Genomic DNA, 24,303 nt, shown 5'->3' on the forward strand with positions numbered 1-24,303 from the left:
AATGCTCCACATGCGAGCTTGGCCCACTGAAAAGGACGACCATTCCCAACTTGAATTTCCAGTCTTTTTTCATTTTAAATTCTATTTTTTTATTAGAGAAATATTTTTGATATTAGTGTTGGGATATTTTCTTCAGAAACTATAGCTATATTTAAATGTTGAATTGAGTTCAATTGAATTATATTTTTTATAAATAGAATGAAGTTGAGTAGTGAAGAGAATTGTGTGAGGTCCATCTAAATTGAGTTTAAAATATGTCTGAATATTAAAATGAGTTTAATACTTTTTATAAGAAATTGAAAAAGATTATGGATCTCACGTATAAAGATATTTTAAGTTGAAAAAGGTTGTAGATCCCACGTATAAGAAGGTTTTGAATTGGGATTAGTTTAATAATTTGAGAGTTAAATTTTTAGATATTAGATTGATCAGCTTAAAATTAGACTGAACTCAATTGAGTTTAGAAACCAAACACAGAATTTGTAGCTAAGGATTGTGACGTAATTTTTGCTAATTAAAATTTAGATTATATGTCCATTAAAACTTCTACGTTAGATTAAGCATCGGTATATAAATTTGTTAAGTTACAATAAGTTAAAGGAATTTTATATTATTTCTCATTCCTTTGTGAATATATTATATGTATATTTTAATATTTTGTATTTCAAAATGAATTTAATTTAGGTTGATAGATGGATTTTATGTATTTTAATATACAGATGGTTGGAAATTATGAAAATAAAAAATAAATGTATTTAAAAAATAAATATTGCATTACGAAGTAGATTAAAAAAATAGTATTATTTTATAATTTTAGAAAATGAGATGACTAATCCAATGGCTCAAGTTTTGAAAAAAAGCCAAAAAATTATTTTCCAGCTGGACAATGATATAATGACAATTATTTCACAATTTTATCCCAATTTTTTTTCATTGATAATGAGATATGACGTACATGGACCAAATTAGCCCTTACTTTGTGCAGAGATGAGGGTCCAGTAATGGCTCTTAAATAACTGGGGTCATTGACTTGACCTGGTGGCGTTGGAACAATGCAGTAGGCAGTTTCCTCCACATATAGTACTCATTGCCGAATATTGCGTGCAACCACATTTTACTATCTGCTCTTTGCAATCTCACCTTCCAGCTTTCTTTTGCTTTTTCCCCTTTCAAAGAACAAAACATGGCCGAATTAGTGGGAGGAACACTTCTCTCTGCCTTCCTTCAAGTATTATTTGATAGGATGGCATCTCGCGAGTTTGTTGAGTTCTTACGGGGACGAAAACCCAGTGATGAACTCTTGTACAAGTTGAAGAATGTATTGCTATCTGTGGGAGCAGTTCTCGAAGATGCCGAGGACAAACAAGTTACCAATTTTAGTGTGAAAATGTGGCTTCATGAGCTAAAGGATGCAGTCTATGATGCAGAGGATGTCTTGGATAAAATTGCAACTAAAGCCTTAAAATCCAAATTGGATACGGAATTTGGAACCAATATTGCAAGTAAGGTACGAAACTCCATCCAAACATCTCTTTCTTTTAAGAAGATAGAAGAAAGGATAAAAGGGGTACTTGGGAGATTAGAAAGTCTAGCAAGTCAACAGAATGTCATGGGTCTAGTACAAGCTAGTACCGTCAAAAGGAAATCATCTGAAAGATTGCCCACTACTTCTTTGGTAGAAGATTCAGATATTTGTGGTAGAAATGATGATAAGGATGAAATAATTAATAAGTTACTTCCTGATGATGCTAGTGACAATAAGATAGGTGTGATTGCCATAGTCGGCATGGGGGGACTAGGCAAGTCCACCCTTGCTCAGCTTGTATACAATGACAAAAAGGTCCAAAAGCATTTTGACCTTGTAGCATGGGTTTGTGTTTCAGAGGAATTTGATGTGTTTAAATTAACGAAAACAATTCTGGAATCAGTGGTGGCTTCTTGGACGACATGTAACATTCAAGATCTAAATCAGCTTCAACTTAAACTAAAGGAGAAATTGATGGGAAAGAAATTCCTATTGATCTTGGATGATGTTTGGAATAGGAGTTACACTGAATGTGAGATATTAAGTAACTCCTTTAAATCTGGGGCACAAGGAAGTAGGATCATCATAACAACGCGCGATGTTGAAGTTGCATCAGCCATGCGTGCTTTTGAAATCCATCATCTAAAGGAGTTACAAGACGAGGATTGTTGGAAACTATTTGCGAGACATGCATTTCTGCATGATGCTAACTCCTATATGCATTCAAAGTTTGAAGAGTTAGGTCGACAAATTGTTAAAAAATGTAAAGGGCTACCTTTAGCAATAAAAACAATTGGGGCCCTACTGCGATCCAAAGTTGATGTTAGTGACTGGGATAAGGTTTTGAATAGTGAGATTTGGAGTTTGTCAAATGAAATTCTTCCTGCTCTAAGATTAAGCTATAAACACCTTCCCTCATATATAAAACTGTGTTTTGCTTACTGTTCGATATTTCCAAAAGACCATCCCTTCAAGAAAGATGAATTAGTTTTATTATGGATGGCAGAAGGTCTTCTCCACGAAATTGAAAACAAAACAATGGAAGAAGTTGGTAATGATTACTTTGTCACTCTTGTATCAAGATCATTATTTCAGAAGTCGAGTGAAGATGAACTATGCTTTGTGATGCATGATCTCATCAACGACTTGGCAAAATTTGTGTCTGGTGAATTTACATTTAGGTTGGAGGTTGATAGCCGTTCTCAGCTAAATATTAACAAGACTCGTCATGTGTCGTGTGCTAAAGTTTCTTATGAGAACTTTAAGAAGTTCGAGGGTCTTCAAGAAGCTACGCAATTGCGTACATTTTTGGCATTAGAATCGTCAAGAGCTTGTTACTACGCAACTAAAAATTGTTGCGTGATTTATTGCCAATGTTAAGTTGTTTGCGGGTGCTCTCCCTATCTAATTACTGGGAGATGTGCGAGTTGCTGGATTCAATTGGAAAAATTACACAGTTATGTTATTTGGACATTTCTCATACGACAATTAGAAGGTTGCCTGATTCTTTATGTAAGTTGTACAATTTGCAAACATTGAAGTTATATGATTGTCGAGATCTTGAAACATTGCCAAGAGACATGCAAAAACTAGTTAATTTACGCCATCTTGATTTGACTGGAACTCGCTTCATAATCGAGATGCCGATACATATGGGCAAACTAAAATTTCTCCAGACATTAACCAAGTTTGTCGTTAGCAAACGCACTGGATGTAGCATTAGAGAATTGGGAGAGCTTGAAAATCTTCGAGGAGCATTTTCTATCTTGTATCTTGAAAATGTCGAATCTTTCAAAGATGCAGAAGGTGCATGCTTGAGGAATAAAATGGATCTTAAAGAGTTGGCATTAAACTGGAAAAAAGGTTCAACTATTGAGATTTCAGAAAGTCAAAGAGATGTACTCAACGGTCTGCAACCACATAGAAACCTGAAAAGTCTCACTATAAATGACTACATGGGTGGAAGTTTTCCAAATTGGGTAGGGGATCATTCCTTCCCTTATGTAACGTCTATTCATTAGGAAAACTGTAAATATTGTTTCAGCTTACCAGCACTTGGGCACCTACCCTCTTTACAAAACCTCTCTATTGTTGGTTTTGATGGAATTGTAGCAGTGGGTGAAGAGTTTTACGGAAGTACTGGTTCTTCTTCTATTAAGCCGTTTGGGGCATTAAAAGTTTTGAGATTTGGGCAGATGTTGAATTGGGAGAAATGGATTTCCTTTGGTGCTGAAAATATAGGAGCTTTCCATCGTCTCGAGAAGCTTTCTATTTGGGGATGCTCAAAGCTAACGGGAGATTTGCCCATTCACCTTCATTCTTTGGGTTTCCTTGAGATTATAGATTGTCCCAATATGCTGGCTTCACTCCCAAGGACTTCGGCTATATGTCAATTGAAGCTAACAAATTGTGGGGAGGATATATTAAGGGAACTGCCAATTCATGTTACAAAGAAGGTCGTAATTGGAGGATTTGATGCAGTGGATATGGGTGACTTTTTCTCACATATGTCTCTTCCAGTAGGTGGTCTACCATCTACATTAAAAACTCTTGAAATAAACTATTGCAAGAAGTTGGGGCTCCCAAAAAACTTGGACTATTCATGCCTTGATGTGTTGAACTTGATCAGTTGTGATTCTCCCCGGTCCTTTCCAATGGATTTATTCCCAAATGTTAAGGATCTGAAAATCGGAATTTGTGGGAATCTAGAATATCTTACAGTTGCAGAACAAGTACATCAACATGATTTAGTGGCCTTGTCGTCTCTAATTATCGAAGAGTGTCCTAATTTTGTGTCATTTCCGAGAGGAGGATTGCACACCACCAACCTTGGGAGCTTACGGATCAGTAATTGTGAGAGCTTGAGATCGCTACCTGACAAGATGCACATGCTCCTTCCATCTCTTACTGAATTTTCTATACGAGAGTGTACAAATATTGAGACGTTTCCAGAAGGGGGCTTGCCTTCCAGTCTGAATGAACTTTATATTAGGTATTGTGAGAAACTCGTTGATAGTCAGATGGGGTGGAGTTTGCAAAATCTTGCCTCTCTTACAGATTTGGAAATTATAGGCGGATCGAAATTAGATGTGGTGTCTTTTCCAGAGATCGGATGGCTTCCCACAAATTTGACGACTCTTAAAATTTCTGAATTCCCAAATTTGACATTGTTCAACAAGAATGGATTTGAGAACATCACCTCTCTAAAACGTTTGTCAATCGACTACTGTCCAAAGCTAGAGAGCATGCCAGAAGAGGTGCTTCAATGCCTCTCCTCACTTAAAATTTTGTCTATCTGGAACTGTCCAAATCTGGAGTACCGCATGTTAGAAGAGGAGCTTCAACACCTCACTTCCCTTTCTGTTCTAGAGATCAAAAATTGTCCTTTATTAACGAAGAGAAGGTGGTGGGAAAGAAGAAAAGGAAAAGAATGGCGGCGCAAGCTTGCTCACATCCCCATCAAATTAGTTGACCGGGAATTGATTGACTGAGCCAACCAAAAGTCTATGATCAGAACATGGGTACGTGAAGTATTTACTCTTTTATACCATTTTGATCTCGTATGTTTAGCTTTGCTTAGACCCAGTTTTTTATGAATCACACAATACATAGAGAGAGCATTAGTAAAGATCATGAGTTGCCAACCACTATATGAACGATAGAAGTATTAAATTATTTTTTTATGCTAATTTTTAAAAAATAAACTAAAAAAATATGCGGCACTTACACAAATCATAATTGTAAATATCAGGAAAGTGCTATTGAGATGTTAAGAAATTAAGCAATAAATTAGTTGATTTCGTAAATAGTTGAATAATTTTATATATATATATATATATATTTAGTGCCAACTTCAATGAACTCCCAAGAACTACTTACAATTAATAGTTCAATAATTGAATATACAGTGCTATTACATAAGTTGGGAATTAAAACATGACATCTTAGAATTCTCTCCTATACCTACTCAAATCTTACTTCAAACTATATATTTTTCATGTTCTTCCCAGTGTACACACAAGTACTATTAGGCCCACAGCAAGAGAAATCAAATAGCAAAAAATAAACGCCTTTAGGAAAGAGCGATGGATTAGGTAAATATTTTACTTTCTTAGAGTGTGTAAGCCGCATGTATTAGGTAAATATTTCACTAGATCTGGATGTCAAATGCACATGTCTATTATCTTACCACGAGCCAAAACCATCGCATGTGACACCCCGTATTTTAGTGTATTTTAATTGAATGGGTATTTTAATTAATTTAAATATTGGTTCTCTTATTTTAAATTTATCGGATCTCTCGTTGGTTTATTTTTATGATTTTTAATTTGTGAAAATTATTTTGATATGCTTTCTTAATATTAATTATTGTTTTGCATTTAAATTGCTCTTTAATTTAAATTAGTCATTTGTAGGCTTTAAAATTATTGTGTTGTTGGATTTTTATTATTATTTTATTTTAGCTAATTACTGCGTTTTAATTATTTTATTCAACTTAATGTTTTGAAATTCTTTTCATTTGATCAATTTTGTGATCCAAGTTGTGAGGACGGGACCTCATTTCTTTCCCGCCCGTTACCGACACCACCCCTCCCATTCTCTTCCCTTCCGGCAGTTGACCACCCCCACTCTATTTTTAGCTCCTCCCTCACCGCCGTCATCCCCACGCGCAACTCCAAGCCACAGCACCCTTATTGCTCTAGCGCTGTCGTCGCGCCACCGTTGGCCACCATATTTTCACCACAACATCGGCGGCCTCCCAGCTATCTAACCCACCCATCCTTAGCCCCGATCCGCCACCGGTGAAGCTCCTCCATCTCCATTTTCGATTTGAGCTTTGTGGACTCCAGCTGCCACCCACGGCCAACGACCACCACTACTAGCCCCACCAATACCTCTAAGTCCTTCCCTAGTAATCCCAAGTCTTCGTTTGTCCCCGTTCAAAAGTTGGGTTTTTGAGACCCACGACCCTTGTCCATTTTGCACTCTTACATTATTGTGCCACCACTTCTAGCACCTTCGTGATCCTTCAAAGATTATATTATAGCGTTGTAAGTATTTTTTCAAAAAATTTTTGAGATTTAAATGTATTTCTATACTAACTCATATTTATTGTGAACTGGTTGGTTGTGCCGGACTGAGTCCGAGGAGTAAGGGGTTCGGTTGGATTGGTGGATAGAGTTATTGTGTGAGAGGATTATGCTGGGATTTGTCGACTGTTGGATATTTGTGTCGTGTCATGTACATTGCATAATTGCACGCATGTTCGTGTTTGTAAATGAAAATGAGATTTTCGTATAATTGCATACATGTTCATGTGTATATTTGAAAACTGGATTTTTATGTGAGAAATGGTTATTGGGTGCGTGTGTATCACGACCCCAAGCCGAGATGGGGCATCATCTGGGTGGATCTCCTCTGGTCACTTGAGAGCAAAATATACTGAGTGACGTCCCCTGGGTTGTCGTTGGGCGACAACGGCATTGGACGGGATGGTAACGCTCTCGTGCCGACTCCGTGGCCCCTCTTGCTGGCGGAGGTTAGGGGATGCTTGGCCACAAATATGTTGGGCGCGGAACTGGGCATCGCTCGTTACGAAGTCACTCAAACGGTCGTTACCAATGGTGTGACGAAGCGAGTCAGGCTGTGCATATGATCATTAGGAGAGATCATGGTGCATACGGTTAAATTGGATATTGGGTCATTTTCTGGGAAAATTGTGGTTTTTGATAAATTGATATGTGGACCATTTTATGGGAAATGGTGGATTTCTACATGGGCCGTTTTCTGGGAGAATGACAAGTTTTGGGCCTAATCCATATTTCATCATATGCATGCAAAAATGTTGGTTGCATTAATGCATTTTTATTTCTTGGGTTGCTTGGTTGATTACATACTGAGACTTATAATCTCACGGTATTCGATACCCTCTGGTACCGTTTTATGGTATTGTAGATTTTTATGTAGATAATGCTGATGTTGAGGTTGAGGATGTGACTCCGCCAGAGGAGTGATTTGGGATTACTCGCTCGTGTTTTGGATTTGTTTCCCGCTTGTTGAAACATGTATTTTGGTATTATAATGTTTTATGGGATAACTGTTTTTTTTTTTAAGCTTTGGTCTCGATTCTCGAGTTTCCGTACGTGGGGGTCGGGGGCGCCACATCGCAACCTTTGTGACTGTCCACACACCTCCCGAAAAAACTACCAAATGACTGCTATCATCAAGCTGTGTTACAAAGATCAGGTTTTCTTCAATTCGAGAGTGTCTAACTTTTTGCTAAGTCCACACATACCTATGATATGCAAATCTCACTCCCACTACCTACAGTTTGCCGGAGCTGAACTTATTAATTAACTAAGTTTTATTAAATAATATGTTAGTGATTTGTGTAGATCAGATGACCACGTCGGTTCAATACTCATAAATTACTGGTCATTGATTTGTGTAATCGGGTGTATAAAAGAATATGTTCATCATTTTACGTTTTTCAAAATTATAGTGATTAGTTTTTTTTTACAAGAATTATTCATGAGGGATCAGAAATTAAAAAGAAAATTAACTCTCTAGCTAACTTCTCTCTACAGACTGATCTTCCAAGGATCTCTCTCCTCCTCACTCTCATCCACTCCTTGCTCCTCTACTACTCCTATAGTATATATTTGATTTATTTTTATGTTTATTTTGGATGAAATAGTAATTAGATTTTTTAAATTTTAAAAATTTTTAATTCCTTAAATAATATGTTCCGTAAATTCGACTAAGGAATCCTGTGAAAGAACTTCCGTGCTTATGGAACTTCTATCTGATTGGCCTTTGTGGTTAATTACTTTTGTTGTTAAACTACCTTAATATATAATTTTTTATATATATATAAGATTAATTTCCATATAAGTGCTCCTAGTTCTCTTCGTACAGAAATAAACTGTGGCCATGTTTAGATACAGAAACGGTTTTATTTTAGCTCATCTCATCTCATTATTACAAATTTTTTAAATTCTTACACAAAATATAATAAATAATTTAATTTTTTTAAATCTTAAAATAATAATAATATTAAAAAATAATATTCTAACAATATTTTATTCAACTTTCATTTAAAATCATCTTATCTAATCTCAATATCTAAACTATTTCTTAGTAAGAAAAACGAGTGTTTTTTATTTTTCTTATTTGTTTGTGATCGAGGCTCATAAATTTTATATTGATAAATTTTATGTAATCGGTTGGTGTTGGACCGTTGGTGCAGGAAAGGTTTTAATTTAATTTTATATAGATAAATTTTTTTTCTTGGGAAAGGTATTATTAGATCATGACTGCTAGTTGTCCCATGGATCGCTATAGATTGACAATCGATCCAAATACAATTTTTTTTTTATTAAATGATTAAGGAAGTGTTTTCTAATAATATTGTATTATTTTAAAAAACTTTTAAGGATATAAAAAAAAATGAATAAAAAAAATCAAATAACTTTATCGGGAGAATTTGTCGGGCAACACTCTCGGTGGGTGCAACATGACTCTTAGATCATATATATATATATATAGGACAATGCAAGGGTGCCTACCAAATGTTCCCACTAAATGTGTACACTAGTTCAAATGAGTTTTTTATTTTTATTTTCTTTTTTTTTAAGCATTTTTTAAACATCTTTAACCATTAAAAAAATATAAAATTTTAAATATAAATTTGCTAATAGTCAGTTCCTTAACCATTAAAAAAATAAAAAAATATATGAGTGGACATATTTGGTGGACATATTTGATAATCATATTATCATTTTCAATATATATTCTTAGACATATTGCGATGAAAGTTCATAATGTCACTTATTTTCGAATCAATTGAATATTCACTATATTATTATGAATGTTGCGCGACATAACCAATGTGATTACTTCTGGCATTCTAACTGAGCCATGTAAGTTGAGCAGCATGTTAAAATTTTAGGAGTATTTTAGTTATAATAAAGTCATACTACGATTGGGTATTATGAAATAGTTTTTACCTTAACATTTTTTATTATGCAAGTGAAGGTTGTGAGAAAGTTATTTAAGGTTACACTTAGGCCTCCTTTGGAATACATTTCAGCTCATCTAATTTCAAAATTTCTGAGAATTTCCTTCCCAATTATCACTGATCACAAAAATACATTTCAATTTCAAATCTTTAACTTTTTCATCTAAATAAAATACAAAAAAACAATTCAAGTCTTTTAAATTCTAAAATAAAAATTATATTAAAAAAATTATATTCTAATAATATTTTAACTTTATAATCTTTTTATTCAATTTTTTCTCTCTCGTTTTTCAAAACTCAATAAAACATCACAACACAAATCATTTTACCACTATTCACAAATCATTTTACTACCATTAACAAATTTTTCATCTCATCTTATTCTCCAAACAAGGTCGTACTTGGGGATTAAATAGTGAGAAAATCAAAATAAAAAATGGTGAAGTACTCATATTATTACCATCAAATAATCAAGAAAAGTTTTACTAATCTGCCTTTTAATTGCCATCATGGTTACATCGTGACAATCATAGCAATCACCTAACAAAAAAATATGTTATATAGATTATATCTGTAAAGCAATTTATCTATACTGCAAGAAAAGAGACACAACTAAAATGAGTGAAAAAGTGGGCAGTGTGGTGGGCGTGCTAATTTCACCCCGATAGAAAAGGGTGGGACTAAGGTGTAATTTTACTTGCCCCTTCCATGTGCTAAGCAACCCCAGGCCTTTCCATCTCAGACAATGGTGCAAAAATTGTTTTGATATTTACAAACTTAAGTAACAAAATAATCAGTGGATTGTTTGTTCCCATAAATTTCTTGATGCTCAAACAAATGCACTAAACAGAACAATAATGGTATATTTCTCTGAACTTAGCATGTTTTGGGAATTAATGTGTATATATATATATCATTTATTTGATTGGCTGCAAATTAAATGGTATGAATGAAAAGAGAATCTCATGCATATGTAGCAGCTCAATTATATTTTAAATGGGCTTGAAGTATGTACATAAAATGAGAGTAAATTGTAGGATGAATAAAAGGAGCTCAATTGATTGGTTGCAAATTAAATGGAATGAATAAAAGGAGAATCTTAGACATATGTAGGAACTCAATTACAATATAAATGAGCCTGAAGTATGTACATAAAATGAGAGTGAACTGTATCTTCTATCACCATTAGAAATTCAGTTTTCAATATCGCTCTAATCCTATGTTTTAATGCAACTCGACCACGATCCAGGAAGTAGTTTGTGAGACAATGACCCAAATTCTAAGAGGAAAAATACTACGTGGACGAGGTGGGGGCTTATGGAGGTTTGGACCTTCGTCAGTTAGAGAAGAGTCACAATCACCACCACCAAATGCATGGACAATGAGAGACCACATGACTGACTCCTCCTCGGATGACCCAACTCAACCACCGATGTGGTTTTTGGAAATTGAATTTCTGGATCCGATGGTAGAGATAGGTACCTCCAATAGCTTCATACTTCTAAAAAGCAACTTCGCTTAATGGTTTCTAGATTTTTTTAACCTATCAATCAATCTACTATATGGTGTGCCTTTGTTCTTAGACACAATATATAGTGTTGACATATTTGTTTTGAGATGGAGCTTTTAGTATCCGTGAGTAAGAAACATGGTCGTAGACAGTCAAGGAGCACAAAATTTGACAACCTTTGCAAGATTGAACCGATTCCTTTGCTCATCAAGGACGAAGATACTAAAATCTCACGCAAGAATACGACTACATTTGTTTGAAGGGTCACATGGATAGTAAAACATCATGCTGACATGAGCTTCCATCGTTGGAATGATGTGCCCGATAATGAAAATGAGGAGTTGTGTAGTTGCATCCGAGTACGGAAAGCTCATTTCTTGCTATTATATGAATGTCCATTATGAACATAATTAGACATTTAATAATTCCTTTTTTATAATCCAACCCTCTAGGTTGATTTTATAATACAATGGGAAAAGAAAAACCATCGCAAGACAATTACAAACCAATTATGAAATTGATTCAATTTCTCCCACTATGAGTGAAATTACCCAAGTACCCCTATAACAGCGAAAATATTTACAAATTCACTCAACAAATTGGTTAGTCGTCCAACATGCAATTAATTTATTAATTAAGCAATAACATAAAATAAACAAAGTGCGTAATACCAAGATTGGTATCAACTTGAAACCCTTTAAAGAACTCTTTAAAGGTAAAATCTTATGGGACAGCCAAAACCAGAAAAGTCAATTTTATTATTTAAAAATCAATTACAAGTAAAACTCAATTACAAAATCTTTATCAATTGACACTCGTACTTAACTAGACAAATGACCCATTTGTCTTCTACCGCAGTAGCAGCCAGAACCTCTGACAATCTTTAAACATTGACTTTTCTCCTGAAACTCCGGTGGCTGAATTCAATCACCTCAACTCCAACATGGAGTATGCACACACTCAAAAAGAGAGATAAAACACTAGATTTCTCACACTCAAGTACCACTCTCTGAGAGAAATAGTACGAAAATTCTCCAAGGAATTTTCTCACCAAAATATGCACTAGAAAATGCCCTAAAAAATATGCAGATCTGAATCTCTACCGATCCTAACCAATAGGATCCCTTAAATAAACAATCTAAAAATCAATTCCAATTGCAGTAGGATTTTACTGACGGAACAAATCTGATTGGAGTTTAATCCGCAGTAGGACTCTACTGACGGAATGAGTCTGGTAGGAATTTGATCTGCAGTAGGACTCTGCTGATAAAAGGGCTCTGCTGGGAACGAGTTTGCTAACGCATATGTTGACACTTGGTGCTAAATCTTCTCATCAGATATAGTTTCCAATCAACCGGATAATTTCAAACCCCTTGAACTTCGGATACACACTCTCATTACTTATCTAAGATATTATCTAATAACTGCTTAATTCAAATTAAATGGTCTTAGATAAAGATAAAATATTTACATTCATCTAATCTCAACAATCTCCCAACTTAAATAAATCTCTATCGTCCTAGTCATCTAATCATAATCAACCACTTTTACATTTACAATGAGCTACATGTCCACAATGGTTATGAAAGTCATAAAGGAGCACTGGTAGGAGGAACCCTACTTGGTGGATCAAGCGGTCTGCTGAAAGTTATACATGAGATGGAGAAGTATGGAGTCCAAGGTAATGATGATGTCTTAATGATTTAAGTCTTGAATTCACGATTTAAGCTTCTGCCTCTTACAGTTTTACTAATATCAAATTGCCAAGAAATCGAGTTGTTTCTTGAAGGGGGCATGCCTTCTAATCTTGAGAGACTTTGCGTCATAAATTGTGAAAAACTCGCTGCCAATCGGGTGGGATGGGGTTTGCAAAATTGTACTTCCCTTGTATCATTTGTATTCAAGGGCAAATCAGAAAATGTTGTCTTTTCCAGAGGCAAGGTTGCTTCCCGCAAGTCTGACCAATCTTCATATCCTTGATTTCCAAATTTGAGATCGTTAGACAAGAAAGGGATTCAATACGTCACCTCTCTTAGTAACTTAGAGATCAGAGACTGCCCTAAGCTGAAGAGCATGTCAGAAGAGGGGCTGCTCCCCTTGATTTATGTTCTTTTAATTACAAACTGCCCTTTGTTGAACAAACAGTGGCAAAAGAGAAAAGGAAAAGAATAACACAATATTGTTCACATCCCCTGCAAATTTGTTGAAGAAGATTTGATGGACTGAACCAAAAAGTCTAGCGAAACATTTGTCAATCTCAGTTATAATATCAACTTCTACACGAGTGAGGGTACGTGTTCATTTCAACCAGCCAATTCTATAGCTTGTGAAATTCATAATTCTGATGACTGTTTTTATAACTCTCTGTTCTATATATAAAGTTCATTTGGAAGCTCAAAAATGGTACAAAAATCCTATTATCAATTTACATTGGTGAATGTAGTAACGTTAATGGTTTCAATGCAGTAATTTTGGTTAATTTCTTTTGGTGCTTAGTCAAATCTAAATAACTCAAGTAGTGGCTGAGAAGAAACAAAGTAATTTTGGTTCCAAGTCGATGTCAGAGGGACCAGAGTAAATTGATATTTGAAATTATCACCAACATTGGGACTCAAGACCATGACCATTTACACCGAAGGTTTTGACTTGTGATGATCAATTTGCCAAAATCCAATGGATCAGCAATTGCTTCATCTCATCTCTAGTTTGATTGAAGTTAATAATTTAATGTTGCTCGAGTCACTTCTTGGGGGTAAAAAAAGAAAAGAGAAGTTGCTCTTAATTTGCAAGATGTTTTGGGTTGCTTGTCAGGCAGTGGCATATATGCACATTTTAGTGTGGATTAGTAGGAGTTTTTCCTTTCCTATATATTATTTTTAGTTAATGTGAATTAGTGTTTTCACAACCCATATCAAAGCACATCTTTGGATTTCAGGATACCTGAAAGAATATATAAACCAAGGTGAGATACACAACAGGCAACAACTTCAGCCTTTGTAGAAGTCAAATTCCAAAAGCTCTCTAGTGATTAAGGAAGTGTTTTAGAACTATCTTCATATTTATGCTATCAAGTGTTTTATGCTTCCTGAGTTTAAATGAACATTTCATGTACATGCATCTTGCAATCCCCCTTTCATTTTCATTGATATCTTTAGCATTTTTGTTTTATAATGATTTGAAGGTGTCATCGAATATTTTTGTAAGACTCCGATACAAAGATTTCTGCTAGTATGTTGTACTTGATAATACATGCTTACAGGTTTTGTATTTTGATTGCCACTTCAGATCATCAAATGGCCGGCTTATCTATAAAGTTATTTCAAGCCCAAAGAAATTTCCAAACAGTGGATATGTCCCATTTCTCTGCCAAAAGGAATTATAAAAATGTAATATCACAAGTTGACATGGCTTCATGTGATCTACCAAATCTACTTCATAATAGAAATAACTTTACAACCTGGCGAACCACATGAAGTCACCTTAGTTTGCGGAATTACTTTTGTGTAAACTTTTTGTGGCTAAAGCATTTCTCTAAAATTATGACTTCAATTTCTCAAAACCTCAACTTCACTTGGTTGTGAGTAAGTTATTTGAGCTTACACTTAGGTTTCGTTTGGAAATAAATTTCATCTCATCCCATTTTAAAATTTCTCATACTTTCGTACTCAAATACAAATACTTTTCAATTTCTAATTTTTAACTTTATCATCTAATCATTACAATTTTTTCAAACTTCCAAACAAAATACAAAAAAAAATTCAATTTTATCAAATTTTAATAATATTTGAAATGCATAATACCCATAGTGTTTATAATAAACGCTGGTTTCTGATTCATTTAATTGATTGGTTGCATATTAAATGGAATGAATAAAAGGAGAAACTCATACATATGTAGGAGCTCAATTACAATTTTTTCCCACGAAGAATGTATTTTTCACGTTAACAAATTCAACGTATATGAATTTCTTTTACTGTGATTCATTGGCATTCGCTAATAGATTATTAGCGCCATCAAAACCAAATAATTTGCAGCAACAAAATTATTTGCAACAATAAAAACGGCGCCGGCAATAATAGTTTTTATGGAAATATTTTTACATTTACGGCACCGCTACTTAGCCGCAAATGTGATTTTTTACCACTCGGTCTTTTTTGCGGCAAAAATATAACACATTTGTGAAGACCGATGTCGCTACAGATATTTATGATTTGCGGCAACATATCTATTTGCAACACTAAAAAGGGAGCAATAGGATTAGAATACTTCATTTACGGCAATATGTTTAAATTGTGGCACCAATGCTCAGCCCCAAATGTGATTTTTTTCCTACCATCTACTCCATCATTTGGGTTGAAATTGTAACACATTTGTGGCGACAAAATTCGCCACAAATATTTATGACAAAATTGTAACGCAATTGGCCACATGATGGTCTATCTTCATGTGTAATTACCTGCCTCACAATCTTAACAAGCTAAAACAAAATAAAGGGAAACTGTTCTCAGAAAGATGGTAGGCTAAATACAAGAAGCATTAGTTTGGTGATCAGAAGACATCTCCTTCCAACTCTTTCACCCAATTCAAATGAGTGTGATGAGATATTTAGAAAGGGGATAGGAAAAACAGAACAAAAAACTGTAATTGGAGTTCCATTCACTACCTCAAATATCAAATGCTCATGCTGCACTCCCGACCTTAAGTAAATATCTCACATTCTAAGAAATAGTTTCAGAGAAATTAAATCAAATGATAACTACAGAAAATTATCATTACGATCTAAAACTGCTGACAACTACTACGAAATGCAAGTGATGAAAGGATGATTGATATTTTGGAATGCAAACTTGAAGAACAATCGGTCAGTTATAAGGGAATGGAAAAGGATCATATCATCACCCATGACTTTGCATTTTTCCTTCTTTTTTCAAGCTATCATCACCCTTGGCTAGGTTCTTTTTCTTTTCTTTTTTTACTTTTTTAATTTATTGAAGGCTTTCAAAAGGGGGGAGGTGTGAACACATACAAGACCAGAATAAAAAGTATTTTCAATATCTAGGCATCTCTATCAAATCACTGATTTCCTTCTTCAACAGATGACTTGAGTCGACAAAGCCCAAACAAGTTTCTTTTTACCAGGTGGAACTTCACCAAAGAAGGGCATTTTGAGGTTACCCCTAGGGAGTAAACCTGAAAGAATGATGTACAAAGTAATCCAAGGAACCTCTTAATGAGGAATCAAACACAGGATCTTTGAGTCCACAACTCAACCCATCCTTGCCTTTGAACACTAGGCTGCACGCTACAGACAAGTAAGTGCAAGAATGCCCAGACATGTAATTACCATAAGTTTCAAAATATCAGCAATCGCGGAAATGAATAACATCAATCCATTCAGAACAGCATTGAGCAAACTATAAATTTTTTTACATGTACAGACGAAAGAAGCACAATCTAAGCTCAATATGAAACTCTTAATGCTCTGTTTCTACCAAAGTTTAAACCATCTCAACTCAACTCATCTCATTTAATCTAACATTTAATCTAACAATGTTGAAATCAACAAAAAAACAAAAGAAGCACAAGCTTTTTAAGTCTTTTTGCGTATTTAAGGAAGCTCAATATGACAATTACCCATATTTTTATTTCCTAGCATCCCAGATTTTTAGTAAGTCTTTTTATATATTTGAGGAAGCGGAATATTAACAAGTAAATTGGCAACAGGATTAAAACAAAGAAAAACATACGAAGGATCTCATGTGTTGACTAAACATAGATGCATGTACCTTAGGGCTTAGTGCGTTCGTGCGTGTGTGGGGAAATATTAGAATTAATTAGATCTCTAAATTTCCATACTCAAGATCACATGCTAGTTGAAACTCTTAATGCCCTTTTCCTATCTCAACTCATATCTTCTCATCTCATCTAATAATATTTAAAAATTTTAATAATATTAAAAAATTATATTATAATAATATTTGAAAAATAATAGTTACAGTTGTGAGTGTGCAAGCGTCGTGTAATCACTTTGAAAAAAGTGAATAAATACAAAACTCTCATGAAAACAAAATTAATTTTGTAATAGTGGACCACATTCTTTTTCAAAACGACTATTACATGGCGCTTGCACACTTCACGACTATTCGTAGCATTACTAATAATATTTTTATCAACTTTTATCTCATCTCATCTCATTTATATAACCACGAGTAAATCTTGCTTGAATTGACCGGTGGTTATCGTTAATTACTATCTGTTCATCGTTCTCTTCCATCATGTAATGCCAACCTCTAAGCATATATATAATTAAGGACATAATTTGGATATCAAATTCCGTACCAATTCCGTGACCTCTTGTCTGGCGAGGTTAGAGGATGCTTGACCATATACTCGTTGGGCGCGGAATTAGGCATCACTCGTTATGAAGTCTCATGCACGGATGTTACCCATGGTGTGACGATGAGAGCTAGGGTGTGCGGACGGTCCATAGGGGAGACCGTGGTGCATGCATAATTTCATAATAAAGGTTATGACTGGGTTAAATGGATTTTTTGGCGTGAGTGATTAAAAGTGTATTTTTGGAAAAAAAGAATGTGGTTTTGTTTTTCTGCATATTTTTCTGTATGGGGACGTGTGATTATATTAATGTGTATTAAATCTCTTGAATGTTGTTTTGGTTAATTACTTGCTGAGATGTCATAATCTCATTGTGATGTTTTACCCTACGGTTTCGTCTTATGGTGTCGTAGAATCTGACCCAGAGCCCGAGTATAAACCTAAGGGCCGACTCCGCCAGAGGCTTGAGTTGCTAAGTTATTGTTCAGCATTATGGGATTTGTTTCTCTTATGTTATTTCCTGTCTTTAATTTATCTTTCGAATGACTGTATAATCCTTGTAAAGTTACTTTACTATTTTTGAACAATTATGGTACTTAATAAAGAAAGACCTTTTATTTCTCCGCTGCGAATATTATTTTGTACACTTATTGCATGACGTACACACTCTGAGCACTGGTCGTTTGGGTGCATAATTCGTATGGTCATCATCCCGATGTCATGAACTCCACAAGAATAACACGTGAGGTCGAGGGCGCCACATTATATTACTGGTCATTGAAATTATAAAATTATATTACTGGTCATTGATGTGATTGGGTGTAATCGGGTGGTGTTAGACTATTGCCGTAGGAAGGACGTTTCAATCTTTTATATTGATATATCACATGTTGTTAAAAGAAAAAAATAAAAATTTAAAAAATTATATATAATGTATGATGTGAATACGATGAATATTTTTTTTTTTCTTAAACATGGTGCAATGAAAGTTCAAATATCAATTATTTTCGAACCAATTGAATATTCATTGTATTATATCGTAATTAGTGTTTTTTTAACAATAATTATTCATGTAGGATCAGAAAAAAAAAAAAATTATCATCCGTATATATTTGGTTTATTTTTATGTCTAATTTCTTTCTCAATTTTCTTTTCAAGTTGACAATATCAAATTACAATTTCATGATCGAGACATGATATTTACAGTTATAAAATATATAAGTGCCGCGTAATCTTTTTAAAAAATGAAGTTAACAAGAGATCCACATAAAAAAAAAAAAAAAAAATTAGATTGTGTAAGTATTGTATTTTTTTTTTTTTTAAAAGTGAGGTCTGTTATTAAAAAAAATTAAAATTATATCTTGCAATATTACCCTTTTTCGCTACCAACGTGTTGCACGCCGCCTGTAGCAAATTCAGAGGCCGCCAATATACATCTTCAAGCCTAACATCGGCACGTACGTACAAATAGTATACGCATTATAAAGTGAACTTTGGTGCCTCAGATCTGCTAGATACAACCTTCATTCGACCCCCTCCACTATTGACACATAAGCTCATGCACCGATACAATGCCGCGGGGCACATCTTTACACACAATCTTTTAGTTTGAAAAAAAAAAAAATTTGACTTTTTAGTTAAGAAAATAATTTTTCTATAGATCTTAAATTTACTTAATATTTTTTTAAAAAAAATAAATCTTTTAATACTTCAAATATAATCTCTCAAAAGATAATATTGGAAGCACAACTCCTTATACCAAGTGGCTATGAAACTAATTTAAAAGGAATGGACAGATGAAATTAAAATAAGAAATTGAATCAAAGTTGGAGTATTGATAGATGGAGACATTGAATACAATGTTGCCGCCAAAAGGACTCCTTGGCAATAGATGATGCTGCTCAACAAGGATTTGTTGGCCTATCGCTCTCAAGCCTGATTATAATTAATTAAATTATCTAAATAAATAAATAAACGGTTGAGAGGGGACGTCAATGCATTAATGCTTGTATTCTGCCCACCACATGCGAGCTTGGCCCAATGAAAAGGACGACCATTCCCAACCTGAATTTCCATTTTTTTTTTAAATTCTATTTTTTTGTTTATAGAAATATCATTCATATTAGATTAAACATTGGTATATAAATTTGATTTTGACGTAATTTTAGCTAAAATGTCCCTTAAAACTTCCACCTTAGATTAAACATTGGTATATAAATTTGATTATGAGCTACAGCAATTCAATAAATGTGTTAACTTACAGTAATTAAGTTTAAGGAATTTTATATTATTTCTCATTCTTCTGTGAATATATTATGTGTTTATTTTAATATTTTGTATTTGAAAATGAAGTTAATTTAGGTTGATAGATGGATTTTATGTATTTTAATATATAGATGGTTGGAAATTATGAAAATAAAAAATAAAATGGATTTAAAAAATAAATATTGCATTAACTAAGTAGATTAAAAAAATATTATTATTTTATAATTTTAGAAAATGAGATGTCTAATCCAATAATTCAAGTTTTGAAAAAAAGCCAAAACATATTTTCCAGCTGAAAAATGATATAATTACAATTATTTCAGAATTTATCCCAATTTTTTTTTTCATTAATAATATGACATGGACCACATTAGCCATAACTTTGTGCAGATATGAGGTTCCAATAATGGCTCTTAAACAACTGGGGTCATTGACTTGACCTGGTGCAATCAGGATCAATGCAGTAGGCTGTTTCCTCCACATATAGTATTCATTGCCAAATATTGCAGCTTGCAACCACATTTTACTCTCTGCTCTTTGCAATCTTACCTTTCTTCATTTGCTTTTTCCCCTTTCAAAGAACAAAACATGGCCGAATTAGTGGGAGGAGCACTTCTCTCTGCCTTCCTTCAAGTATTATTTGATAGGATGGCATCCCGCGAGTTTATTGATTTCCTAAGGGGACGAAAACCTAGTGAGGAACTCTTGTACAAGTTGAAGAATGTATTGCTATCTGTGGGAGCGGTGCTCGAAGATGCCGAGGACAAACAAGTTACCAATTCTAGTGTGAAAATGTGGCATAATGACCTGAAGGATGCTGTCTATGATGCAGAGGATGTCTTGGATAAGATTGCAACTAAAGCCTTACAATCCAAATTAGATGCAGAATTTGGAACCACTCCAAGTAAGGTACGAAACTACATCCAAACTTCTCGTTTTTTCAAGAAGATAGAAGAAAGGATAAAAGTGGTACTTGGCAGATTAGAAAATCTAGCAAGTCAACAGAATGTCATGGGTCTAGTACAAGCTAGTACTGTCGGAAGGAAAGCATCTGAAAGATTGCCCACTACTTCTTTGGTAGACGATTCAGAAATTTGTGGTAGAAATGATGATAAGGATGAAATAATTAATAAGTTACTTCCTGATAATGCTAGTGACAATAAGATAGGTGTGATTGCCATAGTCGGCATGGGGGGATTGGGCAAGACCACCCTTGCTCAGCTTGTATACAATGACAACAGAGTTCAAGAGCATTTTGACCTTGTAGCATGGGTTTGTGTTTCAGAGGAATTTGATATGTTTAATGTAATGAAAACGATTCTCGAAGCAATAACTTCTTCGACCAGTGATATTAAAGATCTAAATCGGCTTCAACTTCAAGTAAAGGAAAGATTGAACGGAAAGAAATTCCTATTAATTTTGGATGATGTTTGGAATAGGAATTACAGTGATTGGGAGATATTAAGCAACCCCTTGAAATCTGGAGCAAAAGGAAGTAGGATCATTGTAACAACGCGTGATATCGATGTTGCATCAACCATGCGTGCTTTTGCAACCCATCATCTAAGGAAGTTACAAGAGGACGATTGTTGGTCACTATTTGCAAGACATGCATTTCATGATGCTAACTCCTATACAAATTCAGACTTTGAAGAGTTAGGTCGACAAATTGTTGAAAAATGTAAAGGTCTACCTTTAGCAATCAAGGTAATTGGGGCCCTCTTGCGATCCAAAGATGATGTTAGTGAATGGGATAAGGTTTTGAATAGTGAGATTTGGAGTTTGTCAAATGAAATTCTTCCTGCTCTAAGATTAAGTTATAAACACCTTCCCTCGTATATAAAACGGAGCTTTGCTTACTGTTCAATATTTCCGAAAGACCATCCCTTCAAGAAAGATGAATTAGTTTTATTATGGATGGCAGAAGGTTTTCTCCACGAAACTGAAAAAAGAACAATGGAAGCAGTTGGTAATTATTACTTTGAAACTCTTGTATCAAGATCATTATTTCAGAAGTCGAATGAAGATGAGCTATGTTTTGTGATGCATGATCTCATCAATGACTTGGCAAAATTTGTGTCTGGCGAATTTACATTTAGGTTGGAGGTTGATAGCCGTTCTCATCGAAATGTTAACAAGACTCGTCATGTGTCGTATGCTAGAGATACGTATGAAAATTTTAACAAGTTCGAGGCTCTTCAAGAATCTACGCAATTGCGTACATTTTTGGCATTACAATCGTATAAAATTTGTTTCTCCATAACTAAAAAGTTGTTGCATGATTTATTGCCAATGTTAAGTTGTTTACGGGTGCTCACCCTATCTAAGTACTGGAATATGCGCGTTTTGCCTGAATCAATTGGAAAAATTACACAGTTGCGTTATTTGGACATTTCTTGTATGAGACTTAAACGGTTGCCTGATTCTTTATGCAAGTTGTACAATTTGCAAACACTGAAGTTATCTCACTGTCCAGATCTTGAAACATTGCCAAGAGACATGCAAAAACTCGTTAATTTACGCCATCTTGATTTGACTGAAACTCCCTGCATAATGGAGATGCCGATGCATACGGGCAAACTAAAATGTCTCCAGACATTAACCAAGTTTGTCGTTAGCAAACGCACTGGTTGTAGCATTAGAGAATTGGGAAAACTTGCAAATCTTCGAGGAGCACTTTCTATCTTGGGTCTTGAAAATGTTGAATCTTTCACCGATGCACAAGGTGCATGCTTGAGGAATAAAATGGACCTTAAAGAGTTGGCATTAAACTGGAAAGAATGTTCAAATACTGAAAATTCAGAAAGTCAAAGAGATGTACTCAACGGTCTGCAACCACATAGAAACCTGAAAAGTCTCACTATAAATTACTACATGGGTGAAAGTTTTCCAAATTGGGCAGGGGATCATTCCTTCCCTTATATAACGTCTATTCATTTGAGAAACTGTAAATATTGTTGCAGCTTACCAGCACTTGGGCAGCTACCCTCTTTACAAAACCTCTCTATTGTTGGTTTCGATGGAATTGTAGCAGTGGGTGAAGAGTTTTACGGAAGTACTGGTTCTTCTTCTATTAAGCCGTTTGGGGCATTAAAAGTTTTGAGATTTTTGCAGATGTTGAATTGGGAGAAATGGATTTCTTGTGCTGAAAATGAAGGAGGAGTTTTCCATCGTCTCGAGGAGCTTTATATTGTCGAATGCTCAAAGCTAACAGGAGATTTGCCCATTCACCTTCCTTCTTTGGGTATCCTTGAGATTATAGACTGTCCGAAGATGCTGGCTTCACTCCCAAGGGCTCCGGCTATATGTCAATTGAAGCTAGCAAATTGTAGGGAGGATATATTAAGGGAACTGCCAATTCATGTTATGAAGGAGCTCAGAATTGGAGAATTTGATGCTGTGGATATGGGTGACTTTTTCTTGCATATGTCTCTTCCAGTGGGTGGTCTACCCTCTACCTTAAAAACTGTTGAAATAAACAATTGTAAGAAGTTAGGGCTCCCAATAAACTTGGACTATTCATGCCTTGAAGTTTTGAAGTTGTTCAGTTGTGATTCTCTCCGGTCCATTCCAATGGATTTATTCCTAAATGTTAAGCATATGATAATCCGAAGTTGTAGGGATCTAGAATCTCTTACAGTTGCAGAACAACATCAACATGATTTAGTGGCCTTGTCGTCTCTAACTATCGACTCTTGTCCTAATTTTGTGTCATTTCCGAGAGGAGGATTGCACGCCACCAACCTTGGATTCTTAGAGATCAATTCTTGTGAGAGTTTGAGATTGCTACCTGAAAAGATGCAGATGCTCCTTCCATCTCTTACTCGATTTCATATACAACGGTGTACAAATATTGAGACGCTTCCAGAAGAGGGCTTGCCTTCAAGTCTGAATGAACTTTATATTAAGTATTGTGAGAAACTCGTTGAGAGTCGGATGGGATGGAGTTTGCAAAATCTTGCCTCTCTTGCAGATTTGCAAATAATAGGTGGATCAAAATTAGATGTGGTGTCTTTTCCGGAGAAGGGGTTGCTTCCCACAAATCTGATTATTCTTCGGATTTCTGGATTCCCAAATTTGATGATGTTGGACAAGAATGGGTTTGAGAACCTCACCTCTCTTAAATATTTGTATATCTATAACTGCCCAAAGCTGGAGTGCATGCCAGAAGAGGGGCTTCAACACCTCACCTCACTTGTGTATTTGTCAATCTCCAACTGTCCAAAGCTGGAGTGCATCTCAAAAGAGGGGCTTCAACACCTCACCTCACTTGAATATTTGTCAATCACGGACTGTCCAAAGCTGGAGTACTGCAAGTTAGAAGAGTGGCTTCAACACCTCACTTCCCTTTCCGTTCTAAAGATCAGTAATTGTCTTTCATTAACGAAGAGAAGAAAAGGAATAAAAGAATGGCGACGCAAGCTTGCTCACATCCCCAACAAAATAGTTGACGGAGAATTGATTGAGTGAGCTAAGCCAACCAAAAGTCTATATATGATCAAAACAAGGATACGTTAGGTATTTACTCTTTGATAGATGTTATAGCATTTTGATCTCGTATGTTTAGCTTAATTTGCTTAGACCCAGTTTTTGATGAATCACACACTAATAAGTTACGAGTTTAGGGAGTTTGGATTTGCTCCAAAT

The 24,303-nt window shown here is 34.9% G+C and overlaps 2 protein-coding genes across 2 annotated transcripts; both read left to right on the plus strand.

The window, feature by feature from the left end:
- The first annotated feature begins 1,786 nt into the window (after positions 1-1,786).
- LOC108981176 (putative disease resistance protein At3g14460) lies at positions 1,787-5,016 on the plus strand. The gene is made up of 3 exons (XM_035690091.1): positions 1,787-2,884; positions 3,067-3,433; positions 3,578-5,016. The coding sequence occupies exons 1-3, from the start codon at positions 1,787-1,789 to the stop codon at positions 5,014-5,016; spliced, it is 2,904 nt and encodes a 967-aa protein (XP_035545984.1).
- A 15,148-nt stretch (positions 5,017-20,164) lies between these two features.
- Positions 20,165-24,274, plus strand: LOC108981177 (putative disease resistance RPP13-like protein 1). Its single transcript, XM_018952265.2, has one exon. It carries the CDS (start codon positions 20,245-20,247, stop codon positions 24,124-24,126), a length of 3,882 nt encoding a protein of 1,293 aa, XP_018807810.2. The 5' UTR covers positions 20,165-20,244; the 3' UTR covers positions 24,127-24,274.
- Positions 24,275-24,303: the final 29 nt, after the last annotated feature.

This window comes from Juglans regia, chromosome 5, assembly GCF_001411555.2.
Source record: "Juglans regia cultivar Chandler chromosome 5, Walnut 2.0, whole genome shotgun sequence".
Classification (NCBI taxonomy): Eukaryota; Viridiplantae; Streptophyta; class Magnoliopsida; order Fagales; family Juglandaceae; genus Juglans; species Juglans regia.